At 33.7% G+C, this 26,517-nt stretch overlaps 1 protein-coding gene across 4 annotated transcripts in view; it reads right to left on the reverse strand.

Moving 5' to 3' along the window:
* Positions 1-26,517, reverse strand: part of IMMP1L (inner mitochondrial membrane peptidase subunit 1) — an 81,829-nt gene that overhangs the window by 13,349 nt on the left and 41,963 nt on the right. Inside the window, exons 3-7 of one of the 4 annotated variants that reach the window (XM_063094602.1) lie at positions 23,323-23,428; positions 20,352-20,485; positions 18,709-18,797; positions 14,280-14,406; positions 3,586-3,846 (exon numbers count right to left, since the gene is read on the reverse strand). In XM_063094602.1, the coding sequence (XP_062950672.1) occupies positions 3,718-3,846; positions 14,280-14,406; positions 18,709-18,797; positions 20,352-20,485; positions 23,323-23,359 (516 nt within the window). In that variant the 5' untranslated portion in view covers positions 23,360-23,428 and the 3' untranslated portion in view covers positions 3,586-3,717. Of the gene's footprint in view, positions 1-3,585; positions 3,847-14,279; positions 14,407-18,708; positions 18,798-20,351; positions 20,486-23,322; positions 23,429-26,517 lie in introns of those variants that run through there. The other 3 variants (XM_063094601.1, XM_063094600.1, XM_063094603.1) reach the window with 3 other exon arrangements.

A 26,517-nucleotide genomic window follows, 5' to 3' on the forward strand; every position in this document is an offset into this window, starting at 1 on the left:
AAGGGTTGGGATTGAAGCCAGTAGGTAGGCCTTTCCACCCAAGCCATCCAGTACTAATTTCCCAGTTTTAAGGCAATGAATCATTTTACCCTGTGACTTCTTTTTTGCTGTATTTGTAAATATAATGGTACCTGCTCTGTTTGGGGACTAGTATTTAAAGGAAGCATTTTACATTCTCATCTAAGACAATCTCTGCACTTTCATTTTAATACAGCTGATACACACTCTTGTTCGCATATTCCAGAAGATAAGCCTAACAGTGCAACACAGGGTGTTTCAGAGTATTAGCAGAATATAGTGGGAAGTATTAAAATAATGATTTTTCTCATGCTTTTAGAAAAATAGTTCTAAATAGTTGGTAAATCAAATGTGTGTATAAAATATGTACTAATATATTTACACCAAAAGTTTTATTCCTGGCACTTCACAATTCTTCCCAAAATCCAAACTCATCCCTATGTAGCTGTAGAAAACAGATTTATATCTGAAATAGTAATAGAAATAGAAAAACACTAGTAGAAGAAGAGTGCCCATACTCTAAAAAAGAAATGATTAAAATTAAATATGTAGGTCTTTTTGTACTTTATGCTTCTAATGCATTTTTAAAAAGACATTGTTACATGTTTTTCTTTAACAGACACTTCTACTTTTGTTTTACTCATTAAATCACAACTCTAATGTTCCAAACCCTTTATTTAGAATGAAATCTAGCTTTGTGAATACACAATTGCAAATTAGGCAGGTGGATGACAGATGACGTTTTTTGTGATGATGCATAATACAAAGTGAGTAGCTGAAGATTTTTAAAACGTAAGATTGATCTCCTAGGGCTGAGAATATTAAAACACTGTTTTGACTAAGAGATCATGATAACATACTGTGGACATCAAGGAAGGAATAAAGCATCCAGATGTCATTTTGGGAAAGCAGTGTTTTTTTGCCACTTGCTATAATAATTTACCTTAATTACCATTGTATTAATTTAAAAAACAATCTGTCTTAGACTTATTAGTAGACTGTTGTACTTGTCCAAATTGAAAATATCTCCTCTCCATTTCCCAAATTAACTTCTCCCTGATACCCCTTTTTTTATTGTAGCACCTAGGCCTGTTGCTATAGCTAAAAATTTGTGTTCCATTTTTAAGCCCTTCTATTCCCTTTCTTCCAGCCTGCAATCTTGTCCAGATATTTCTTCAATCTTTCGGCAATCTATGTACTTCTTTCCATTCTCAACATTATCATTTCAATTATGTCTCACTCACAGCCTATTAACTGGTTTCCCTGCTTCCAGGCTCTTCTACTCCAAATCATCCTCTATTAGTTTACACTAATATCAGAGTGATTTTTTAAAAAACTAAGCCTGATCATGTTATTCCCCTGCTTGAGACATAGAAAGAACTGAGCCCTGTTTACCTTTTGATTTTTGTCACTTTTCAGTACCCACCCCTCCTACTATATGTTCCATATATAGAATCTTAACTTTTGGCAGCTCCCCAAAAGCACAGTGCTACATATTCTAGTCCTTCAGAATATGCTGCTTCCTTTGACTATCTCCAACTTATCCTTTGAAACTTCAACTCAGGGCTCACTTGGGAGAGCATGGTGCTGACAACACCAAGTCAAGGGTTAAGATCCCCTTACCGGTCATCTTTAAAAAAAAAAAAAAACTTCAATTCAGGTTTCACTTCCCCAGTCTGGATAAATATCCTTGTGTCTTATCATCCACCCTGTGCATAATTCAATTACACCATATTGTAATTCTCTGTGTGCTCCTCCAACTTGACTGCAAACTCTTAAAGCTACACTGTCTAATGCAGTAGCTACTAGTCACATATGTGGCTATATATATTTAAAAATTATATAAAATTAATAATTCAGTTCTCAGACACACTAGCCATGTTTCATGTGCTCAACAGCCACATGTTGGACAGCAAAAATATAAAATAGTTCCATTACTTCAGAAAGTTCTATTGGGTATCGCTGAGGGCAAGGACTTAATCTGCCTGGTGCTGGCCCTCAAATAAGTGCTCAATAAATATTAGTGGAATTAATGAATGCATGCATAAATAAAAAAGGAAAAGTTGAGAGTTTAACGTATGGCAAATTTTTCCTACCCACACAGCCTCCTGAAAGCTACTTAAGTCTTCTCTCCCATCCAACCTTTCTGTCCCCCCTGCCAAGTCCAGTGGTCTGGCTGCTCCTAAGGCAGCCTCATTAAGGAAGATACCTGAATGCTAGGATTGGTTTGGGGTCAGAAGTATGTCCCTAGACCTACTTGACTTTCCTTAAATAGGGAAGTCAGGTCAAATTTCAAGTCTCTTCAGAGGAGAGCAAGTTTCTATTATCCTTCCTCATTTAGCAATTCATAAACACAATGTGCAGAAAGCAGATGAAAATCTTAAGTTGCATCTTAGATTTTTAAATTATTCACCTACAGTTTTAAGTACTTTGTAAAATACTTCTTAGTCTCCTTTCCCTGATGACTCTGAATGTGTGTTTAGAAGGGATACAAACACTAGCTGTTCCATACTAAGTGATTTGTGTATTTTCTTAAAGTAATTATGAAAATTCTATCCAAGGAGGCAAACACTTCCCCAAGTCTAGATTAGCAGTATAATGACTGTAATGCCCATATTTTCTTGCTAATTTAATATCTTTTACTGTTTTGTAATATGCATGCCTGCTTTTATATCTGTTATTCTTCTTTTCCATTCTTATTTTAAGTAGAGAATAGTTTGGTATAGTGAGAATACTTTTATGGGCTAAGAATAAACAGATCACAGAAACCACACTGAATGTGTGGAATTTTAATTACCCAAAGTGGTAACATAAGAACTTCATTTAGTTGCTATTCCAAAAGACATCTGAACATACTCCACCTAGTCAACAGCAGTTTTTTCAGCAGACCAATTGTATCAGATTAGGAAACCACATGACACTTGGAATTATATTCTCTTTACTATCAAGAGAGTTTGGAGTCTGGTTCAGATGTTTACATTGAACAGCAGTGTTAAAATTGCACTTTCTTAATTTCTTCCAATTACTTTTAGGCAACCTTAAAGTATAGAGATCTCAGATAACTTGCAGATAAAAATCATATATTATTTAAATTTTACTGAATTGCATACTGCCTTCCTAGATTCACACCAGTGGCACTGACATCCTAACTTTGGATGTTTAAAATATTTTGAAGTGAGCAACATTCATCAATTTCAGGATGACATGCTACTCTTTCAGTTGAAATGTTGATCTTCAGATATATCTCTCTCTCTATATATATATATATATATAGAGAGAGAGAGAGAGAGAGAGAGATAAATAGAGAGAGCTATATAGAGAGATTATATATATAGAGAGAGAGAGATACACATACACACAAATACACACATACACACACAAGGGTACTTCAAAAAGTTCATGGAAAGATTTGTATTATCTTTCAATTACATAAACATTTTAAACATACAAAAATAAAATATATGACTACAAAACAAAATTTTATGAACTACATATTGTTAAACTAAGCTCAAGTTATTCTGAAAATATTCAGAGAACACATCAGAAAATGCTAAAGTTGAGGGGCTCCAAAGATGATTCTTTAGTGTTAACATCTGAACAAAAACATCTTAGACTTGTAAACAATAAGTCAAATTTATCTTCAGAATTGTGTTAGCTATTGGATGAAAAAGTCACGTCATCTCCGCAGTGAACTTCACTTTAGCAAAAAAGTAAACATATTTCCTCCACATCAGCTGCAATCAAGGCATTAACAGTATGCCATGATTGATTATCCTGGGAGCCGTTGCTGAGAAATGGATATGTAGCACAGGTTTTTATCACTATAGTCTGCAAAAAGCAAATCCCTGTTTAGATATCCTAGTTGTAATACTGACATTATTAGGTAGTTCTTCTATTTAAATGACATAAGGATTTAGTGTATCAGCAGCTTATAATAAACAAGCCCTTTCAATCTGATGATTCCTCTCCCTACACTGAAGTACTTTTTCTGTTTATAATACAAGTGGTAATAGAGGACCAGATGGTTGTGACTTTCAGCTAAGGTAAATGACATTTAAACAAACAGAAAAACAGTATTAGGATATTCAGGGATTTAAACTATAACCTAAATATACAATGTACATTAAAGGACTATTTGAGTTAACTATATAAAGTGACCATTCTCTAATGTTGTCTAATTAGTGAGATTTCAGGTTGTCCATCAGTTTTATTTAAATATTTTCTAATATACTGTAAAATAGCTTTATTACTGCCATGTTATTGCATTTCCAAGTTCTTTTAAAAACACTATACCACCTGTGCATCCTGAGAACATTTAACCAGTTCGTTCTGAAATGTAAAATTTTCTCCATTTCTTACATTTCTGCCAATAACAAGAATGATGTTGCTATTAACATATCCTATAATTCACAAAGAAAAATGTAAGAAATACTCCATTCCTTATTCATCTGTCATCACTCTACTGTGGTAATAGACTATCATTTGGTGAACAACATTTCACCTTTTGTATATAACACTGGAATCTGTGGTATCAAGGACAACCAAAAAGCTTTATACAGCCTGATATTTTCGATAGCTATAGAACAAAAGAAAAAACATGTAATTTTTCTAATAAGTGTCTGTTTCCTTTAGCAATAGCAAAAGATTGCTGTGCTTTAATGACAGGAATATACTGAAATCTGCACAATCAAATTTTATTAATATGTCCATTTTCAATACAGGGTAGCTGCTATGGTTGAGAAACTAAAATTCATTAAGTAAAGTTTTAATTGTTTGAAACATCTAAAAATGATTCTTCATCTTACAGTGAACAACTGGAAAGTAGAAGTTTACACTTAAAGGAGAAGTTTACAAACTTCACGTAACACCTTTTTACCCATCATTAATCTGACAACCAATAAAAGGATCAAGAGAAAAAAATACCTGCATAGTAGTTAAATATGTCCAAAAGGCACATGTATTTCTACTGAGACGGAAAACTCTCATTACCACACAACCGAATTAGTAAGCACTGAATGTTGCAAGAACAATTTAGCCTTCATTGTTAAAAAACCACCATAACATTTCTAGGGCACCAGACCTCCTCTTAAAATGAGACCAAGGTAGGCCTGGCATACCTCAATTCTACTATTCCTTTAGAAGACAGTCTAAACAAAGTTCAGTATTCCACACTGACAGGTCAGTTCAGAGCCAGGTGAATTTTCAGTTTACTTAGTAAAAGCCCTGAAAAATATCATGCACTCCAAATAGGAGTCACTTAGGGAAAGAAACATTTAATTAGCACTCTGCTCTCCTGGTATACAGTAACAGGGACATTCCAATATTTTCCACAACTTTCAAGCCATTAATGTAAAGTGGGCATCAGGTATCCTTGCCACTGGAAGTAGCAAAGCTTTCAAGTATTCTTTTTTTTTTTTTTTTTTTTTTTTTTTAAATATTACTACTGCCGTTTTATTTTTTTTTTCATTTATTTATTTTTTTCGTGACCGGCACTCAGCCAGTGAGTGCACCGGTCAGTCTTATATAGGACCCGAACCCGCGGCGGGAGCGTCGCCGCGCTCCCAGCGCAGCACTCTACCAAGTGCGCCACGGGCTCGGCCCTCAAGTATTCTATGAAGACTAGAATGACCACAGATTGGCCAGTTCAGCAGTAGCATACAGTGTGGTAAGCTACAGGAAGACCTATCTCACTTACTCAGGAGCAAATGTGTAGTAGACACTAGAAGAAAACATAGCCCCTATTCTTATATGCATTTGTCCACCCTTCGGGTATTTTTTTTTTTTTCCTCCATCTTGACAGCTGGAGCCCACCGCACCCTTCAAGTATTTTTCAGTACCTACTAGATGACAAATCACAGTTCATATGCTGGGGAATCAGATGTGATCAAAACAAGTTCCTGCTATCAAGAACCCTATATTCTATGGCTATTATCAAAAAGACAGAAAATAACAAATGCTGGCGAGGATGCAGAGAAAGAGGAACTCTTATGCACTGTTGATGGGAATGTAAATTAGTACAGCCATTATGGAAAACAGTATGAAAATTTCTCAAAAAACTACACATAGAACTACCATATGATCTAGCAATCCCTCTATGGTATATATCCAAAGGAAAGGAAATCAACATGTCCAAAGGATACCTGCACTCCCATGTTTACTGCAGCTCTATTTACAATAGCCAAGATTTGGAACCAACCTAAATGTCCATCAACAGATGACTGATTGGATAAAGCAAATGTGGTATATATACACAATGGCATACTCAGCCATAAAAAATAATAAAGTTTTGCCAATCACAGCAACATGGATGAGCTTAGAGAAAATTATGTTTTTATAAGCCAAGCAGAGAAAGAAATAAGTTCTCACTCATCTGTGAAAGCTAAAAAAGTTGATCTCATAGAAGTCGAGAGTAGAATGGTGGTTACTAGCTACTAATAAGGGGAGTGGGAAAAGGGAAATGGTGAAAGGGTAGTCAATGGGTACAAAATTGCAGATATGGGGAGACTACAGTCAACAACAAATTACTGTATAACTTCAAGTAGCTAGTTGAGAGGATGTTGAATGTTCCCAACACAAAGAGGTGACAAATGTTTGATGTGATAGATATGCTAATTACCCTGATATGATCATTGCAACTGTATAATTGTTCTTAAATATCACATTATGCTTCATAAAAATGTACAATTATTATGGTTCATTTAAGAGAAAATTAAAAAAAAGAAAAAACTTCAGAGACAGGCAGAAGTAGATTAGAGGTTACCAGAAACTGGGGAGAAGGAATAATGAGAAATTATTGCTCAATGGGTACAGAGTTTATGCTTAGGATGATGAAAAAGTTTTGGAAACAGGTTGTGCTCACACAGCATTGAGAATTTAATTAATTCCACACAATTGTATGTTTTAAAATGGTTAAAATGGCAATTCTTATATATATTTTACCACAATAAAAAAATAAATAATTTACAAAAAGAACTTTATATTCTAAAGCAGAGGTCAATAAACTTTTTCTTTGTAGAGAATAAATAGTCTAGGCTTTGCAGGTCATATAGTTTCTTTCACAACCACTCAAACTCTGTCATTTTAGTGAAAGTAGACAGATAATATGTAAATGAATGAGCATGACTATATTACAATAAAACTTTAATTACAAGAAAGGCAGCAGGAAGAATGATCATGTAACGTCTTGTAGACCATCATAAGGCCTACAGCTTTTATTACAAGTGAGATGGGGAGCCATTGTTGACTTTGAGAGAAGAGTAACAATTGCTCTTTAAAAAGATCATCATCAAAAGGGATCACTTCAGCTACTGTGTGGAGAATATCAGTGGAAGGAGCAGGGAAGTGAGAAAATGGGAAGGCTATAAACAAAAAGCAGTTTAGAAATTATCACAACAAAACAAGAGAGATGAGTTTGTCTTGGACCAGGATGGTAGTGGTGACAGTGGCAAGACCTGGTCTGATTCTGACTATACTTAGAAGGTAAAGACATCATGATTTGCATTGGATTGGATATAGGTTGAAAGAGGAAGAAAGTCAAGGGTAACTCCAAGGTTTCTAGCCAGAACAAGCAGAAGAATGAAGTTGTCTTTACTGTGACTGGGAAGAGTATGGGAGGAGCCAGTTTATGAAAGAAAATCAGGATTTTAGTTTTGGACATATTAAGTTTGAGATGACCATTATCCACTAAAGTGGAGATATTAGAAAATTAAATACATGACTCAAGTTCAGGGAAGAAGTTGTAGTTGATACAAATTTGGGAGTAATTTAATTTAGTAAGTAATGGTACTTAAAACCATTAGATAAGATGAGGTTACCTAAAGTGTACATGTATATAAATGAGAAGTTTAAAATATGAACCCTTAGTCACTCCAGTGTTTAGATATGAGGAGGAGCCAACATAGGAAACTCAGAAGATGCAACATAGGAAACTCAGGACGATAGGGAAAAAACCTAGAGTGGTGTCCCAAAAACTAAAACCAGGTTTTGAGAACAACTATTTCAAATACTAACAATAGGTCAAATAATATGAGGAGTAAGCACTGACCACTGGAAAGACTACAGAAGACTCACTGGGGACTTTAACTTTAACAAGAACTGTTTCAATGAAGTGGTCGGAGTCACAGCCTAATTGGAATGAGTACAAGAAAGAATATGAAGCTCAGATTGGAGTCAGCATGTATACACAACTCTTTCACAGCATGTATACACAACTCTTTCACAGCATATATACACATAGGAAAATGTGTTGTCAAGGGAGTTTGTTTGTTTAGATGGGAGATTTTACAATATGTTTGCTGATAGAAATTTAGTATATAACAAAATGCCTAGCTATATCACAGTTACTATGGATTAAAATCATAGCCTTGGATTATCACACAGTATCATCCCCATAAAGATTATAAAGTGTTTTTCTTCTCTTCATTAGCTTTATGACAAAATTTTACTATATTTCCTGAGTCCTGGCCTTATGTTCCCTAGGAGACTAACTTAAATAGGTTCTTAATCTGCATTTTGCCTACTGTGCAAACCAATGGGAGAATGCCAATTCATTTTATGTATTTCCTATTTGCTAAACGTTCCTACTTCCAACTAAATTATTTTTTGGTAAAGTAGTAGCTCTTAGCTGTAAACCAAGGGATTCCTATAGTATATATAGAAAGGCAAGGTAGTCAAGACGTTTGAGCTGATTACAATTTGTTTCTTTTAAGAGTCACAAATTAAGTTCATATCCTGGTAGCCCAAGCTTAGCCCACTGCCCAAGGAAAGAACTGGCCTCAGTACCATCAAAATAAGCAAAACCTACAGTTATCATTGGATAACTAAAATAGCACCTTGATAGGGACTGCTTAGTTTCCAAATATTTAATGTAAAAAATAAATCTGGTTCATAAGTGCTGCTTGCCACATAGGCTTTTAGAACTCTGGAATGAATAAAATAATTTCAGATCACTTAACAAATGATATTTATATTCTTTTTTGTCAACTTACAAACAATGCTATTTCTTTCATATGCTAAACTCTACAGTCTAGGTTCCAAATGACAATTTTGATGTTTTACTTTCTGAAGCAACTACATACAAGAATAAGTGTTTTTTTGCCTGGAATTCAAAACACATTCAATATTGATCATCTTTACTATGCAGCTCAATCAAGATCTGAATAGTAATGTCTTCATTTTATAAACAATGATGATTTTTCTAAAAGGATGTATGGTAAGAGAAAGAAACCCATTTCATAAAATACAGCACCAGTATGCTTCTGAGATAGCTGAAAAAGAGAATACTCTAGAGGGGCAGACCCTGCAAACAGTTTGGATATATTTTCAGAGTACTCCTAACTTGGATGAATTTTTGTTATAAATCACCTTGATTAATGGAACACACCTGCTAATGTGGTTCTGTAATAGCTACACAATTCTCATGGCTTGGATAACCAAGCCTAGAAAAACTGGCAAGGGGGAAGCCCTCAAAAACACTGGTTTCTAACCCTGATCAGAAATATGAGGGGTCTTCAAAAAGTTCAAAGAAAGGTTCATATTATCTTTTAATTCTATTTTTCCACGAACATTTTGAAGTAGCCTCATAACTCTCTTTTTTTATTTATTTTCTTATTTTGGGGGGATGGCTGGCCAGTACAGGTATCAAATTCTGGACCTTGGTGGTGTTAGCGCTACCCTTCCCTTTCTTTTTTAAAATAATAAAGACAAATACAGTTTAAGGTATATTTGATGACTTGGGAGTAGAAATAATAACCAGACAGGAAGAAGATATTCTGGGAGAAGTAGTGGCATGCCAGGCTACTTGTGTTTGAATCCCAGCTCTTCCTCTCACTATTTGAAACTGGGCAATTTATTCAGCCTCTCTGTTGTTAAGTTTTCCCATCAGTCAAATACTACCATTACCTACTACATTGGATTGCTGTTGTGATAATTAAATAAGTTAACTGTTTTAAAGTTTCAACAGTACAGAGTAAATACATAATATGTGTTAGCCAATATTATTCCTATTGTGTGTATTATAAACATACCAAACCAAAGTGAATGAAATACACTTGGGACAAAATGGCAGTGTCCTTTAATTTGTCCATTCATCAAAAATATAAAAACTCAATGAATATTTTCCTTAATTAGAATACTCAAAAAAATTTGCATTTCACAGTCCTCTGGTTATCTTCTGTAATTATTTAGCAGAGACTTTATCTAAACCTTTTGTCCTGATATTTCTCCTCTAATAGGTCTTAAAAAGGAAATTGCAACAATAATGTGTTTAAAAGGCATACCTGGTTTTATTGCACTTCAGTTTATCACATTTTGCAGATATTGCGTTTTTTACAAATTGAAGGTTTGTGGCAATCCTGCATCAAGCAAGTCTACTGGTTCCATTTTTCCAACAGCATGTGCTCAGATAGTGTCTCTGTGTCACATTTTGGTAATTCTCTCAATATTTCAAACTTTTTCATTATTATTGTGTCTGTTATGATGATCTCTGATCAGTGATGTTTGTTGTTAGTATTCTAAGTGTTTTCGAGCACCACAGACTACGCCCATATAAGACGTTAAACCTCATTGATAAATGTGTGTGTTCTGACTGTTCCACTGACTGGTCACTCCCCCATCTCTCTCCCTCTCCTCAAGACTCCCTGTTCCCTGAGACACAACAATATTGAAACTAGGCCAATTAATAACCATACACTGGCTTCTAAGTGTTCAAAAGAAAGAAAGAGTTGCACATCTCTTACTTTCAGTCAAAAGCTAGAAATGATTAAGCTTAGTGAGGAAGGCATGTGGAAAGCTGAGATATGTCAAAAGCTAGGCTTCTTGTTCCAGTTAGCCAAGTTGTGCATGCAAAGGCAAAATTCTTGAAGGAAATAAAAGTGCTACTCTAATGAACACAAAAATGATAAGAAAATAAAACACCCTTCTTACAGATATGGAAAAAGTTTTAAGGGTCTGTATAGAAGATCAAACCAGCTACAACATTATTCCTTTAAACCAAAACTGAATCCAGAGCAAGGCCCTAACTCTCTTCAATTCTATGAAGGCTGAGAGAGGTGAGGAAGCTGCAAAAGAAAAGTCTGAAGCTAGCAGAGGTTGGGTTCATGAGATTTAAGACAAGAAGCCACCTCCATAAGATAAAAACCTGTGGTAAAGCAGCAAGTGCTAATGTAGAAGCTGCAACAAGTTTATCTAGAAGATCTAGCTAAGATAGGGATGAAGATGGGTACATTAAACAACAGATTTTCAATATAAACAAACAGCCTTCTATTGCAAGAAAATGCCATTTAGGACTTTCATAGCTACGGAGAAGAGAGGTCAATGCTTGGCTTCAAAGCTTCAAAGGATAGACTCACTCTCTTGCTAGGGGCTTATGTAGCTGGTGACTTTAAGTTGAAACCAATGGTCATTTAGACAGTTCTGAAAATCCTAGGGCCCTTAGGAATTATGCTAAATCTATGCTGTCTGTGCTCCATAAATGGAAAAACAAAGCCTAGATGACAGCACATTTGTTTATAGCATGGTTTACTGAATATTTTAAGCCCATTGTTGAGACCTACTGCTCAGAAAAAATGATTCCTTTCAACATATGCTTATTAACAGTGCACCTAATCACCCAAGAGTTCTCATGGAGATGTAGAAGGAGATTAATGTTGGTTTCATGCCTGCTAAGACAACACTCATTCTGCAGCCCGTGGATCAAGGAGTAATTTCTCTCTCTCTTTTTTTTTTTTTTTTGGCAGCTGGTCAGTATGGGGATCTGAACTCTTGACCTTGTTAGTAATTTCAACTTTTGAGGCCTATTATTTAAGAAATATATAAGGCTATAGCTGCCATAGATAGTGATTCCTCTGATGGATCCAGGAAAAGTAAACTGAAAAATTTCTGGAAAGGATTCACCATTCTAGATGCCATTAAGAATATTGGTCAAAATATCAACATTAACAAAAGTTTGGAAGAAGTTGATTCCAACCCTCATGGATGACTTTAAGGTGTTCAAGACTTCATTGGAGGAAGTAACTGCAGATGTGGAGGAAATAGCAAGAGAAGTAGAATTAGAAGTAGAGCCTGAAGATGTGACTGCACTGCTGCAGTCTTAGGATAAAATTTTAATGGATGAGGGGCTACTTCTTATGGCTGAGCAAAGAAAGTGGTTTCTTGAGATGGAATCTATTCCTGGTAAAGATGCTATGAACACTGTTGAAATGACAACAGTGTTTAGAATATTACATAAACTTAGTAGATAAAGCAGCAGGAGGTTGGAGAGGATTGACTCCAATTTTGAAAGAAGTTCTGCCTTGGGTAAAATGCTATCAAACAGCATCACATGCTGCAGAGAAATCTCTCATGAAAGGAACAGTCAACAGATGCGTAAAAGTTCATTGTTGTCTTATTTTAAGAAATTGCCACAGCTACCCCAGCAACCAACACCCTGGTCAGTCAGCAGCCATCAACATGGTGGCAAGACCCTCCACCAGCAAAAAGATTACAACTTGACAAAGGCTCAGATTGATCTTTAGCATTTTTTAGCACTAAGGTATTTTTTAATTAAGGTGTGTACATTGCCTTTTTATACATAATTCTATTGCACACTAAACAGACTATAGTATAAACGTAACTTTTACATACACTGGGAAACCAAAAACTTCATGTTACTCATGTTATTGCAATATTCGTTTATCATGGTGGTATGGAATCAACCCTATCTCCAAGGTATACCTGTACATAGATATAAGATGCTATTATTTGTTCTGTGGTTCTGTCTGTTGACAAAGCTATTTCTGGTCTCAAGTATATAACTGTTGCTAAAGCAACTCATAAGTGGCTAGAATATCTAATGAAATAATAGTCATATGAAAGTGGCTGGAATATCTAATGAAATAACAGTCATATGAAAGAAGGTGAAACCATATGGCAAAATTGGACATTTTTGAAGAATAAAAGGAAACAGGCATCCATGATAAAAAGGCTGTAGTAGAAAAATAGGTTACTTGACACCACACTAACACCTTCAACATTATTATCACCATCAGCTAACAATTACTTTGTGTTTAGCACTGTAGTAATAAACATCAAAACACTTGCAGAGCTGAACCACAGTCTATTATGGATGGTAAAGAAATAATAGATTATTTAAATGGTCTATTGATTGAACTTACTTATAGGGCAATCAGAGACTATTATAATTCAAAATAAATGTACAATAATGAAGACAATTTAACTCAATTGTTACTTTACATTGGGGATGAATATGGAGATAAAGTTAGTTAACAGGCATAACAGCTGTATCGATAATTTGATACACAAAATTTAAAGTAAAAATTAAGCTATAATTATTAAAGTAAGAAGAGTATGTGCTGAATAAACAAAAGACCACCCCCTTCCTCATAAGCTCTGTCACAGCAGCAATGCAACTGTCGAAAGGAGCTAACACATTACATTTGCTCTTTACTCTTCCATTCTACTGCTCTTGTACTTTTTCTAACTGTACAGGCAAGTTGACTACATATAATTTCTATTCTAAAAATTTACATAGGATTTGAAAAAACTAAACTACAAACTTCATTTGATTTTGCTAGATTTTCCACTAAATAATCAGTGGAAAAACTGTCTTAAGCCACGATCCCAGATTGCACTTAGTTGTCATGTCTCCTTTGTCTCTGATCTATAACAGTTCCTTTGTCTTTCCTTGTTTTTCATGACCTTGAAATTTTTGAAGAGCACTGGTCAGTTGTGCTATAGAATGACCCTCAATTCAGGTTTGTATGGTGTTTTCTCATGATTAGACCGAGGTTGTCCAATATTTTTTGCAAGGACAGCATAAAAGTGATGTGCCCTTCTTGGTGCTTCAATTCAGGGGCTACATTATGTTGATATGTCTTGTTATTGGTGAGGTCAACTTTGATCACTTGGTTAAGGTGGTGTCTAACAGGTTTCTCCCCTACAAAGTTATTATTCCCATTGTAATAAATATCTTGGGAGAGATATTTTGAGACTATGCAAATATCCTATTTCTCCTCAAATTTTTGTCCAATAACTTTAGCACTGTGAATCTTTACCATTGGTGAATCTTGCCTATAACAATTATTACTGAGATGTTTATAGGGTTTTTAAATGAACTAAAATAAAAACATACTGAAATTCTATTGAATGCAGCATTTTTTCTTACATTCAAAATATGAATAAAAGTTATTTTCTTTTGTTAGTATATTCAGTTAATGTTAATCAACTATGATACCAATGAATAACATAATTGAAATGTTACTTACATAACTATGGCTTTTAAAGAAATCTGATGGACTAGTGGTGAGGATTTTGTCTCCTTCCAAGCCAATTACTCTTTTACAAATATTTGATTTTGGATCACTCGGGCTTTTTGCAATCACAATGTCACCTCTGAGGGAGAAAAAGTCAAAGAAATGTCATTGTTATTTATTACACATAAACAAATGCATGGCACTGCTTTAATACTTTTATAAGGCAGCTTAAAAAAAGTCATACCCTTTATCCTCTTATATACTGACCCTCCCATACATTTACCAGCTTTGAGAACCTTAATGATTGACTTTTATGGGTCAAAATCCAACAATGAGAGTGATGGAAAAAGCTATCTAAAATGTCTGATTATTGTAGAAGATAAGTTTAGAAGATTCTTAACTTGCTTATAATTTCACAGAAATTATCTTTTTGTGTTACTTCTGTGTCCAAATTTTTAGAACCAAAATATGAAAAAAAAACTCCACATAAATACCACCAAATTAACTAAATAAATTTTTATTGCAGTCAGTAACACTGATTCACTCTAGAGCACATTAAAAAGGCAGAAACGTCATCTGTTTCCTTAGAGCTTGAAGAACTGAGGAATAACAAAATATAAGTTATATAACATATAATTTACAGTACAACCAAAAAGACTTATATTTAAGGGAAAAAAATCAAAAGACACAACCAAATCAAATGATAAAAGGTGCCCAAACATATACTATAAAAAAAAATAACTGTTAGCTCACTTGGGACAGCGTGGTACTGATAACACCAAGGTCAAGGGTTCGGATCCCCATACCGACCAGCCATGAAAAAAATTTAAAAAATAAAATGAGATATTAAACATATAAAACCAATATGGGTCTGATTACATATAGAAAGCATGATTTATAGAAGAAGTGACAATCTACATGATAATAGAAGAATAAGAAAGATCTTAAAAAGTGTAAAGGAAGAAGGAGACAAAGAACGTAGGATCCCAACCAAGAATGTAGAATGTTCCCAACCAAATAGAACACAATGCTTTTTCTACATAAAATGAGCACTATGTGAATTCTTTTGACTAACACACATATTTAAAGGGATTTAACATATCTGCTTATTAGTTGTGCCTAGTTCCAGAAGTAATTTGAGTTTACTGTTTTAATAGAAGATGAATATGTCAAAATAATATCAAAAGCCATATAAAAGGAAGGTGACAGTTAAATCAGAAACCTAATTATTACTACAGACAAATATTAAAATGAATTCTAAACTTTTTGGTAGCCAAGACAAATGAAATTAAGATTAATTACATGACAATCATTAATTAATAAAATAAGTTTGGGAAGACAAAAGTTTCCCTAACAACTAAATCAAAAAGGAATTCATAAGAAGGATTCTAATGTAAGGGAATAAAAGACAGCATCTTCATCAGAAATTTTATAGAAAATGCAGACAAAGAATTCACAGTGGTTATTTCTTAAGGCTATAAGTGTTGAAAAGTATCAAATCATTAAATTCTATAATTTGGAGTTGCTTTCTTTTGAAATAGGATAAACTATTCTCTTTTCAAACAACTAAAACCATGTCAGCGGAACTTTTCAGATGAACGAGTTTGCAAAGATTGTAATACACCATCAAAGTTGAATATGGGTAGTTTTGAAGGAAGAAACTTTTTCCATGAGTGTTTTATGCAGCTTAAGTTTTTTGATCAAATAATCAACATGACCCTTAAAATCTGCACTTGAATGGTAACAAAGAAATTATAATTCAGTCAAGCTGTTTTTTACAGAAAGCACTATTAATTCACACTATTTCTGATATATGCATAAAGCTTAGATCAAAATATTTACCTCTTGGACTCTCAATTCTTTCAAATAGAGTTTTGAAAGGAACTTAATAGAATTATGACAAACATTCCTTTCTCACTTGTAGTTATAAATGTCCTTATCCTACCAGATGGTAAGCTTTCGGAAAGAAGTGTCAATATCTTATTCATCTTAACATTCCCTATAATGTACAACACATCTTATAAATTAGATGCTCGTTAACTATTTGTTGAAAGAATAAGTAGTAGTAACAGACTGTGATTGTCTCAAGTATGAGTGTTCTGTGCAGTTGACTGAAAAGAGATCCATGTGGTTTAGATACCAGATATGCAGACCTCTATTCTCGCCTAAATGGAAGGCGATTCCACTTTCAGAAACAGGCAGCCAACAGGATCTCTAACCAGGGGTCAGAGATTACCCTGAAATCTTAGAGTTCTGTGTTGCAGATAAGAGAAAGAATGCTCAGGACAGTAATATATTCAAAGTAGAAGTTACCAACTAACTACCTTGGCTCTAAAAGTTACTTTTGCATGTCTCATATAAACGCCAGATTTTGTGCCGTCTTGCAACCTAATGGGCCCTCTGGATGAATAGAGTACAACATGAAACCTTCAAAGAATCCTAATTAATTTACTGAATGTATTATTTGTATTATTTATCTGAATGCAACGAGAATTAAAAAAAAAAAAATATTGAGCTGTTCATCCAAAAACTCTTCAGCCAACAAGTTCAGCTCCTTATTAAAAATGCTCAAGGATTATGAGATTAAAATCATGTTGTTAGCATGGAAGACAGAAGCTTGTCTCTTCATGCTACAACGAGGCTAGGTCTCCAGTTAATAGAAAGGCTGTATTAGGTTATTTCAATGTAAGTTTAAAAGAAAAAAGGAACTAGAACACAACCTATTACGTAAGTTTTATTTGATGACCCCCATATCTACAATGAGGTTTCTTGAAGTTATTAAGTGTAAAAGATGTTAAGAAGAATTACGTAGGGACCATGCTAGACTATACAGCTTGATCAAGACAGTTTCTATCTGGAGAATCTAAGGCTGGTGAAACATCAATAAATGTGAGGAACAGTTTAAGACCACTCTAGACAATTTTTCAATAATGTGAAACAGGTTATAGTATCATTAAATAGTGAAAGAGTAGTGCCTAAACCTATTTGTTATGCCACAAGCTAAACACCAGCTCAAGGGAGTCAGATTTGTAGTTTACTGAGATTAAAGCTGCACAGATTTTTTTTTTTTTTTCAGAATTATAAAAGTAAATGGACTCAAAATTTTAGGGAATCAGAGAGGTGTCTGTTGAAAATATATTAAATTACTAATACTTGACATTCATTTGGAAGGAATTATACTCATGGAGCTAATTAGAATAAACAGTATGACAAGGATTGGAACCACCATTTTGAATAGAAATTAAAAAGATTTAGTGACGAACAATATTTGCGAAGGAGTTATTCAACTTAATATAATTAATCAGGAGAATCATAATAAAGTCGTCCCTCAGTATCTGAAGTGGATTGGTTCAAGGACCCCTGCCAACACCCAAACTTGCAGATGCTCAAGTCTCTTATATAAAATCGTATAATATTGGCATATATCCTATACACATCCTCCCATATACAGTCATGTGTTGCTTAACGAGGGGCATACGTTCTGAGAAATGTATCGCTAGGCGATTTTGTAATTGTGCAAGCATCAGTGTACTTACACAAACTCAGACAAAATAGCCAACTACACACCTAGGCTATATGGTATAGCCTATAGCTCCTAAATGAGAAATGTGTTCCATTATGACATTACAATGGCTAAGACATCGCTAGGTGATAGGAATTTTTCAGTTCCATTATAATCTTATGGGACCACTGTCATATACATGATCTGTCATTGGCCAAAACGTTATGCGGAGCATGACTACATTAAATCATCACTAAATTATTTATAATACTTAATACAATGTATGCTATGTAAATTGTTATTACACTGTATTGGTTTTTTATTTGTATTATTTTTTTCTTTGAATACGATATTTTCAATCCACTGTTGGTTGAATGGCAGATGCAGAACCTGTGGATACAGAGGGTCCACTATAGATAAAATTCCTGGTTCTTAGCTATATATAATGTATAATCTAAAACTCCTCAAATGGTCATCTAGGCTATATACAGAGAATAAGTAAGACAGCCACCAATAGAATTACAGGATTATTAAAAAAAATTTTAAAAAAACAAAACACTGATTTGGATATGTAATGCAGTCCCTAAGTCCCTAGTTTTTGACTCAAAACATTCTAGGACCCAATGAAAAAGTAAAGTATCTTACACGTATAATACAAAAGAGACCACTAACTATTTTGGACAATGATGCAAAAGAAGTATTACAAGGATTGGAACCACCATCTGGAATAGGCATGACCCAAGAGATTGCACTTTTAAAGAAACTATTAAAATTCCTCAAACTGAGAGAAAATATTTGACTCAAAATTTTATCTAACTAGTCATTAATTTGGTTATTTACAAAAGAGTTTTTAAAGATAACATTAAGGAAGTGCAGAAAAAAATAATGTGTTTGTGTAGATTTCACTGTAAACTTAATATATTCATGACAAAAATTTACCTTTGGATACCATAAAAATGACGACTAAGATTTTCTGCAAAGACAATATCTGAATTTTGAATTGTAGGCTCCATAGATGGTCCAGAACACTGAAAAGAGAAGTAATTTTGTAATTTGAGTTCAAAACTTCCTTAAATTTAACATAGATCATCTGAGCAGGCTTAAAAGAAAGAAAAGCAGATATCCTTCAAGCTTGGGGGATAATCCATAAGCTGGTAGTTCTCAGATAAATTCAACTCTAGAGTGGCCACTAAGTCTGGAAACATAGACAAATACATTATAAATGGTTTGCTGATATTATATTAATACATGAATAAAATAACATTATCTATGTTTCCAAATTTTGGCCACCCTGCAGAATGTAAGCTCTATGATGGCAAAGACCTGTCTCTTATGTTCCCAGGTGTATAACTAAGGCCAAAACAGTGCTTGCCATAAAGTTGATACTCAATACATATTTGTAGAATGAATGAATGAGTGAATGATTCATTTTCTTGCTACTATCAAATATCATCCAGTGCCCATGATGGTAACTTATTAAGTGGTATTATACTATTGTCAGGAGCTGATACCTTCTTCCTCTTCCAAGATGGGGCTGCGACTTATATTCTCTACTGAAAAATACTGGCATAATAAGATGCACTTTAAAACTTCATATTGTATATTTTAAAACCTCAAAACTGGAATAATCATTGCCATAACTACAAGTCTCCATTTACTCTACTTATTTGTAAACAAAACTGTTTACTCAAAACTACCTACTCAGGCAGAAATAACAAAGAATACAATGAAAGTTTATGTTTGCTATCTCTGGAAGTACCAAAGTTACTTTCAAAAATTAAGGAGAGGAGTTTCAGTTAAATATATTTATTAATGTTACTCCAGCTCAATTTGAGGTTGTTATGAGTGTCAATCTGTTAGGGTAAACCTAATAATTAAAAATAAATAAATAAATAAATAACAAAAAAAACACTGATTGGCCAGTCAATCCATGTATTCTTTCATTTGCATGACAAAAGGTTTGAACAGTCATGGTTGGCAGATTAATGATGCAATATTAAGAAAAATAATTGGTTGGGGATGGGGGTAGCTTTAACATTTTAATATTGACATTAGGCAGAATAATCATTTGTTTTAATAACAGTTAAATACGATAGTTACAAATAGGAGTTTTGAAAATTGAACAAATCCATGTTGAAATTCCAAGTCTGTTACATACTAACTCTGGGACCCAGAACAAGTTACTTAAGAATTCTGAGCACAATTCCTCATATACATATAATGAATTTCTAATAGGTATTAGAAATCTATTGTCAAATGAGTTAATAAGTGTAGAACATCAAACCTTGAAACAAAGTAAACAGAATTCAGTAAATAGTAACAACTATTATTACTATAAAGAGGCCCTTTAGTGCCCCTGCTAGAAAGAGAATACATAACATACTTAAAATAATGGTTCTTTTTTTTTATAGGAGTGCTAATTCAAACATACTGTTATATCCCAATTTTGGAAAGATTTTATGTTTTAACTTTCACACTTTATTCATTAAACTTTATAATAACTTTATAATAAAGGAAAAAACATTTTCCCTCAATTTAAAAAAAAGTATATATTTAAAATATTCTTGAGTGTAAAAACTTACCATGACAACACCACCAACGTACTCAAAAGCACAATGAGCTATACAGCCATACTGAACAGTATAGCCAACAAGTCGAAAGGTTTTTCCCAGAACACCACGAAGCATAACTCTATGCAGGCTCTGCCACCATTGGCCTGATGGTAAATTTCAAAAAGTTTCATGATCAATACTATTTTAAAACACTTAAAGATAGCTCTATTGTAAAATATTTTCAATCACCCAGAATATACTAAATGCCAACAGTTTGATGCAGAAAAATAAGAGCTTACACCTATTTCTGCTAAAGATATTTTAAATGGCAAATTATAGCCACTGAATATTTTAATCTACCAAACAGAGATTATATTCAAATATCACTGGTTTTATATATGAATTAGATAACTAGTAGGCTCTGAACTAGTCTGTTCTCTTCCATGTCTTGGTTATTGGCATTAATGCAGATATTTAAGAAAAGATCTTAACTTTCAAAGTACTAATTACTTTTTCATATTTGTTCCTTGCTCTGGAGAAACCACTAAAACAGGCTATGAATATTCAAGTTTTAAACTGTTTCTTTTATTAACTTATGTGATTTTCAGTGAATTATTTAACCTTTCTGAGGCTTAATAAAATAGAAATAATACTAGTAACAGAATGGTTCTGAGAATCAAATTCAACAACATTGTCAAAGTGCTTTGTAAATTATAGTTACATTCAGCTGTCAGCTGTTAACTATTGATATAATAATGAACATATGAATATATGAATACTATCAGCATAAAAACAATATATTTTGAAAGCTATGTAAATTTAAAATATTGATATTATTTATCTTAAATATTCCTAATCTGATATTTCCTATTTATCTGTTATGATTATGTTTCAAGAATTTTTCAAATAATGGCCTAAGTCTTAGCCCTTAGGCTACTATATAGTCTTCTCAGATTGATCAAAATAATATGTAATATTTGCTCAATACTTACTATATGTCAGGCTTTACATATAATACTTCTATAAAGTAGATATTATTACCATCTTCAACTTACTGATAAGGAAAAGGAGCCTAAAAGTAGTAACTTACTCAACATCACAAAGTAGGTAAATGATGCAGTCCAAGAACTTAATCACTGTGTTATAATGAATCATATATTACTACCCTGCTCCCATAATTTCAATGGCTGTTTATTAGATGAAGCCTAGATTACTTAGACTCACTTCAAAGACCCTTGACAGATGGCTCCCCTCCCATCCCCAGTTTCCACCTTGATCTTCCCTGATGCTCATACATGGACTACTCAATCATATTTGTCTGTTCTTCATGTAAACTTTGACTAATGAATGTTTATTTATGCCAATACACATGCCTGGAATATTCTTCATGATATCTATGCCAAATGGTTTTATAAGGACAGGTGGTGGGGGCTGATTCATGATGATCTAAGCAGGGACATGCAGGCATAATCATAAAATTGCAGATAAACATCAAAGAACTTGTCGGGTGGGAGCTGATTCATGGTGACCATCCTCTATGAAGTCAAGTCATGGATTCAGTTCCTGTTAACCTCAAAAAGATCTAGTTAGCTAGTAAAGAATGGCCACCTGGGTTAATAATTTCTTCTATAATTATTCTGTGTACAGTGTGAGCAAAAGTCATTCTGTTCTAGCAGTCATGTGAACAAGAATCATTGTATTCTAATGTCCAGTTGCAAGCTATGTGGTTCAGGTTACAAGATTAAGAAAGAAAACTTTTAATTTAGAAGTTTAACAAAATGGAGTCACTTCTGTTCAGACTGTTACAATGGGAACCCCCAATTTATAGCCAGTCAGTCAAAAGTATGGAAGGCCTGGGACTTGCAGTTGGCATCTGAAGTGGGCACAGTCTTGTAGGACTGAGCCCTCTGACTTGTGGGATCCAAAGATAACTCCAGGCAGATTAGTGAATTCAACAGTGGGACACCCAGTCGGTGTCCACAAGAGAACTGAACTGAATTGTTGTGGGGGAAAAAAACATATATGTGGGGTCAGAAGTGTTGTGTGAGTAGAGGAAACTGTGTTTTTTCAGAATATGCATCATCTATCTAATTTGTAACACTTCTACAAATGCTCTTTTTAGGCAAGCTTTTACTTCTCCTCTGGGTTCCCTGTGCCATTATTGTTCATTTTTGTATGGTTAAGAACATTGTTTCTAGAGTCAGTATGCCTAAGTTTGCATCCTGCCTCCATAACGTTTTAGCTGTGTAACTTTCAGGAAGTTATTTTGCCTCTGGAAGTCTCCTTGACCTTATTTGTAAAGTGAGCTTATTAGTACCTATCTCAGAGGTTATGGTGAGGATTACATGTGATAAGTCACATAATCTGTATAGCAGAATATTTCAATAAACGTTAATTACTATATCTTCTATTTAGCTATACTGTACAATCTTATAATATTGGTTCTATTTTCCAGTGTATAAGTTTCTCACTAATTTGTTTTCATAAAATAGAATTTTAGAATCCAGGGCACAGCATCTTTTACTTATTAATGTTCATTCGCCTATTAAACATCTACTAAGTCTCTTCCCCTAACAAGCCTTCCCTTGGCACCATCCCAAGCAATGTTATTTATGCTTTATGTCACTCACCAACCTTAAGCATACACTGATTATAATATTTACCACACTATATTTGTTTATATCCACTTCTCTTATTACACACTATATTTGTTTATGTTTGTGGGCAGTGACTGTGCTTTATTTTTATTCATGTTTGAAACCCCAGGGCCTAGAAAAGAAATTAGTAAATAGAGGTGCTATAATTTGGAGGTGTCCCTCAAAGTTAATGTGTTAGAAATTTAATTCCCAATGCAACTGTGTTGAAATGTTGGGCCCTTAAGAGGTGATTAGGTCATGAGGGCTTTTCCCTTATGAATGGATTAATACCATTATTGTGGGAGTGGGTTAGTTAGTGAGGGAGTGGGTTTGTGATAAAAGGGTGAGTTCAACCCCCTTCTCACCTCTCTTTTTCTCTCTTGCCCTCTCACCTTCCGCCATGAGAAGACGCAGCAAGAAGGCCCTTGCCAGATGCCAGCACCTGGATATTGGGCTTTCCAGCCTCTAGAACTGTGAGAAATAAATTTCTTTTCTTTATAAAATACCCACTCTCTGATATTCTGTTTTAGCAGCACAAAACAGACTTAAGACTCAGCTTGTCTAACTGAATCAATGAATAAATATTGAATCCAAATCTCCTATACCTTACACATCTTCAGCAGGATAGAATGGTTATAAAGTTCAAAATGATGATCAGAAAGCCATTGAGCTTTTCCATTAATGAAGATAAATGTTAATATTCATATTCACTGAAGAAAGAAAGTAATTGTCAGTTATGTATTAAAAACTCCTTGTTAAATCTTTCAGGTAATATGAAACTCCTCCCATCAGTAGGAATCTGGATTACAGATTACTGATGCATTTTAAAAACTAGTGATTTTTATAATTCAATAATTTAATAAAAGTACTATTTAAAAATAAATTTTAAACACTTCATTACTGAAGCTGTTAATTCAAACAGACTCTTGAGAGGAATAACAGAATAAAATAGAATAAAATCATCTGTAAGGTTAGCGAGACTGTCTAAATGCTACTTTGCTCTGACTATGAAACTAGAGAAAAGGGAGGAGATAAGTCCTAAATGTTAGCTTCAGAAATGTGGTCTATGAGAATAAATCCTAAAAATTAGTGAAATAGGTATTACATTTTAAAACTAAAATAAAAATGAGCATATCAGATATTACAGAGGATATATTAGAAGAGGAAATGTATGGCACTTCTCAAGAAGATGAAAGGTGAAATTACAGAGTAAACCACTTAACAATCTGCCAAAATTTAAATCATTTGAAGTATGCAATATAATCTATTTAGCTAAAAAACAAAACAAAACTTAAAAATACAAAGATGCTATAACTGTACAATGGCTGTGATTCACTAAAATATCTTGTAATTAATATTTGCAAAGTATCAAAGTAGAGAATTTATTGTGTAAGATACCTTTACAATCAAGAGATCCCAGTAAATACTATCTTAACTAAGTCATCAAATTTAGCAGCATAAATAATGGGATAAACTGTATTATGTAGCTTCTTGACATGATTCAATGACAAGTACATCATCATCTGTGTACCATTCTTGCCAAAAATGTCTAACTTAAATCTGATCAAGAACAATCAAACACATCTTGTCAACATTCTACAAGACAACCAGCTTGAACACTTAAAAAATATAAATTTAATGAAAGAAAAAAATAGTAAGTATTATTTTAAATTACAAGAAAATAGAAGGACATGACAACCAAATACAATATGAAATCCTTAATTGGATCCTGGAGTAAAAGGGAAAAAAAGCTATAAAAGATATCGTGGGGACAGCTAGGGATATTTGAACACTGTACATAAAAATTTATCAGTTTTAATGTTAAATTTCTAACAATGTCATGCTTGCAGGAGATGACCTTGTTCACAAGGGATAAACTGAATTATTTAGAGATGGATGTCATGTCTGCAACTCCCTTTCATATGGTTCATTTCTACTAATACACTACTACTATTACTACTATACTACTAGACTATATTAAATAGACATGTAGACAAATTTATACACACATGCAAATATGTATATATACACACATATATACATACACACATATATAGATATATGTATATATGGAGGAATAGAGAAAGAAAACTAATATGGCAAATGTTCATTGTATATACAAATGTGCATTATACTATTTTTTTTTCAATTTTTTTTAGAATAAAACTTAATAAACACTTGAGGAAAAAAGGGTGTCTTCATAATCATTCATTCATTCAACAAATATTTACTGACCTACTGTGTACCAGCTACTGTGTTCAGCCCTGGAAATATAACAGTGAAGATGATGCCTGCCCTCAAAAAGTTTACAGTTTAGTGGGGCAGATGTCACAAATATATAAATACATAAATATATTAAGTAATTTCTGTAAAGAAAAAATATGGTAAAGTAATAGAGAATAACGGGTGAGGCATATTTTCTTTAGGATAAATCAGGAAAGATTTCTCTAAGGAAAATGCCATTGAAGTTAAGTTCTGAAAGATAAGAAAATAACTAAGATGTAAGAAGCAAATTACGGGCAGGCAGAACAGCATGTATGAGCTTAACAAACTGAAAGAAGGATGGAACACAGTGAGAACATAAAATGAGACTGAAGAGATAGGCAAGTTCAAAGTCTTGTTGAATTTTGGGTTTTATTCTAAGAGTAATGGGAAGCCACTGAATGATATTAAGCAGAAGAGTAATATTAATCTGATTTACATTTTAAGATCACTTTCATTGGAGTGGGGGCAGAAATAGAAATGCAAGGAGGCCAGTTGGGCAGGCTAGAGATAATGGTAAATCAACTACTGTGGTGGCAGTAGAGATGAAGAGCAATGGATGAATTTGAGAAATTTAAGATACAAAATAAATGGCAAAAAAAATCAAGGGTGACTCCCGTATTACTGGACTGAGTAACTGCGTAAACGGAGGTCTACATACATGGGTCTACCCATACATATTTGAGGTGGAAAATCAAGAGTCCAGTTTGGCCATGTTAAATTTGATGTATTTGTGAAATATCCAAGAGGATGTATATTAGACTGGAGCTCATAAGAGGTTTCATACATGGGAAATCTTGAAAATATAATTCCAATCTCCGTGCAATACAAAACTAGAATAACAGTAACTTAAACAAGGGATTTATTTTCTGACAACTCTAGCTGCTGCATCCAAGTTATAGGCAGAAAGAAGGACAAAATAATAAGAGTGTACTCCCTAATTTTTGTCTTATTTGTAGAAATATTTGACCTTTACAAATCATGTGAAGTATTATTGGAAAAAAATAAAAACTTTTTAAAAAAGGATAAAAGGGAGATGTGGAAATGGAGACAACATATACAGTCAACTCTTTTGAAAAGTTTGGCTATGGAAGGCAAGTGAAGCAGTAGAAGAGGGTTTCTCAACCTCAGCATTATTGACATTTGGGGCCAGATAATTCTTGTTGTGGGCAGTTATCTTACACATTGTAGGATTTTAACAACATCCCTGGCCTCTAGATGCCAATAGTCCCCTCTTCCCTAGTTGTGACAAGTTAAAATGTATACAGACATTGGCAAATGTCCCCTGGGATGCAAAA

The sequence above is a fragment of the Cynocephalus volans genome, chromosome 4 (genome assembly GCF_027409185.1).
Source record: "Cynocephalus volans isolate mCynVol1 chromosome 4, mCynVol1.pri, whole genome shotgun sequence".
Taxonomy (NCBI): domain Eukaryota; kingdom Metazoa; phylum Chordata; class Mammalia; order Dermoptera; family Cynocephalidae; genus Cynocephalus; species Cynocephalus volans.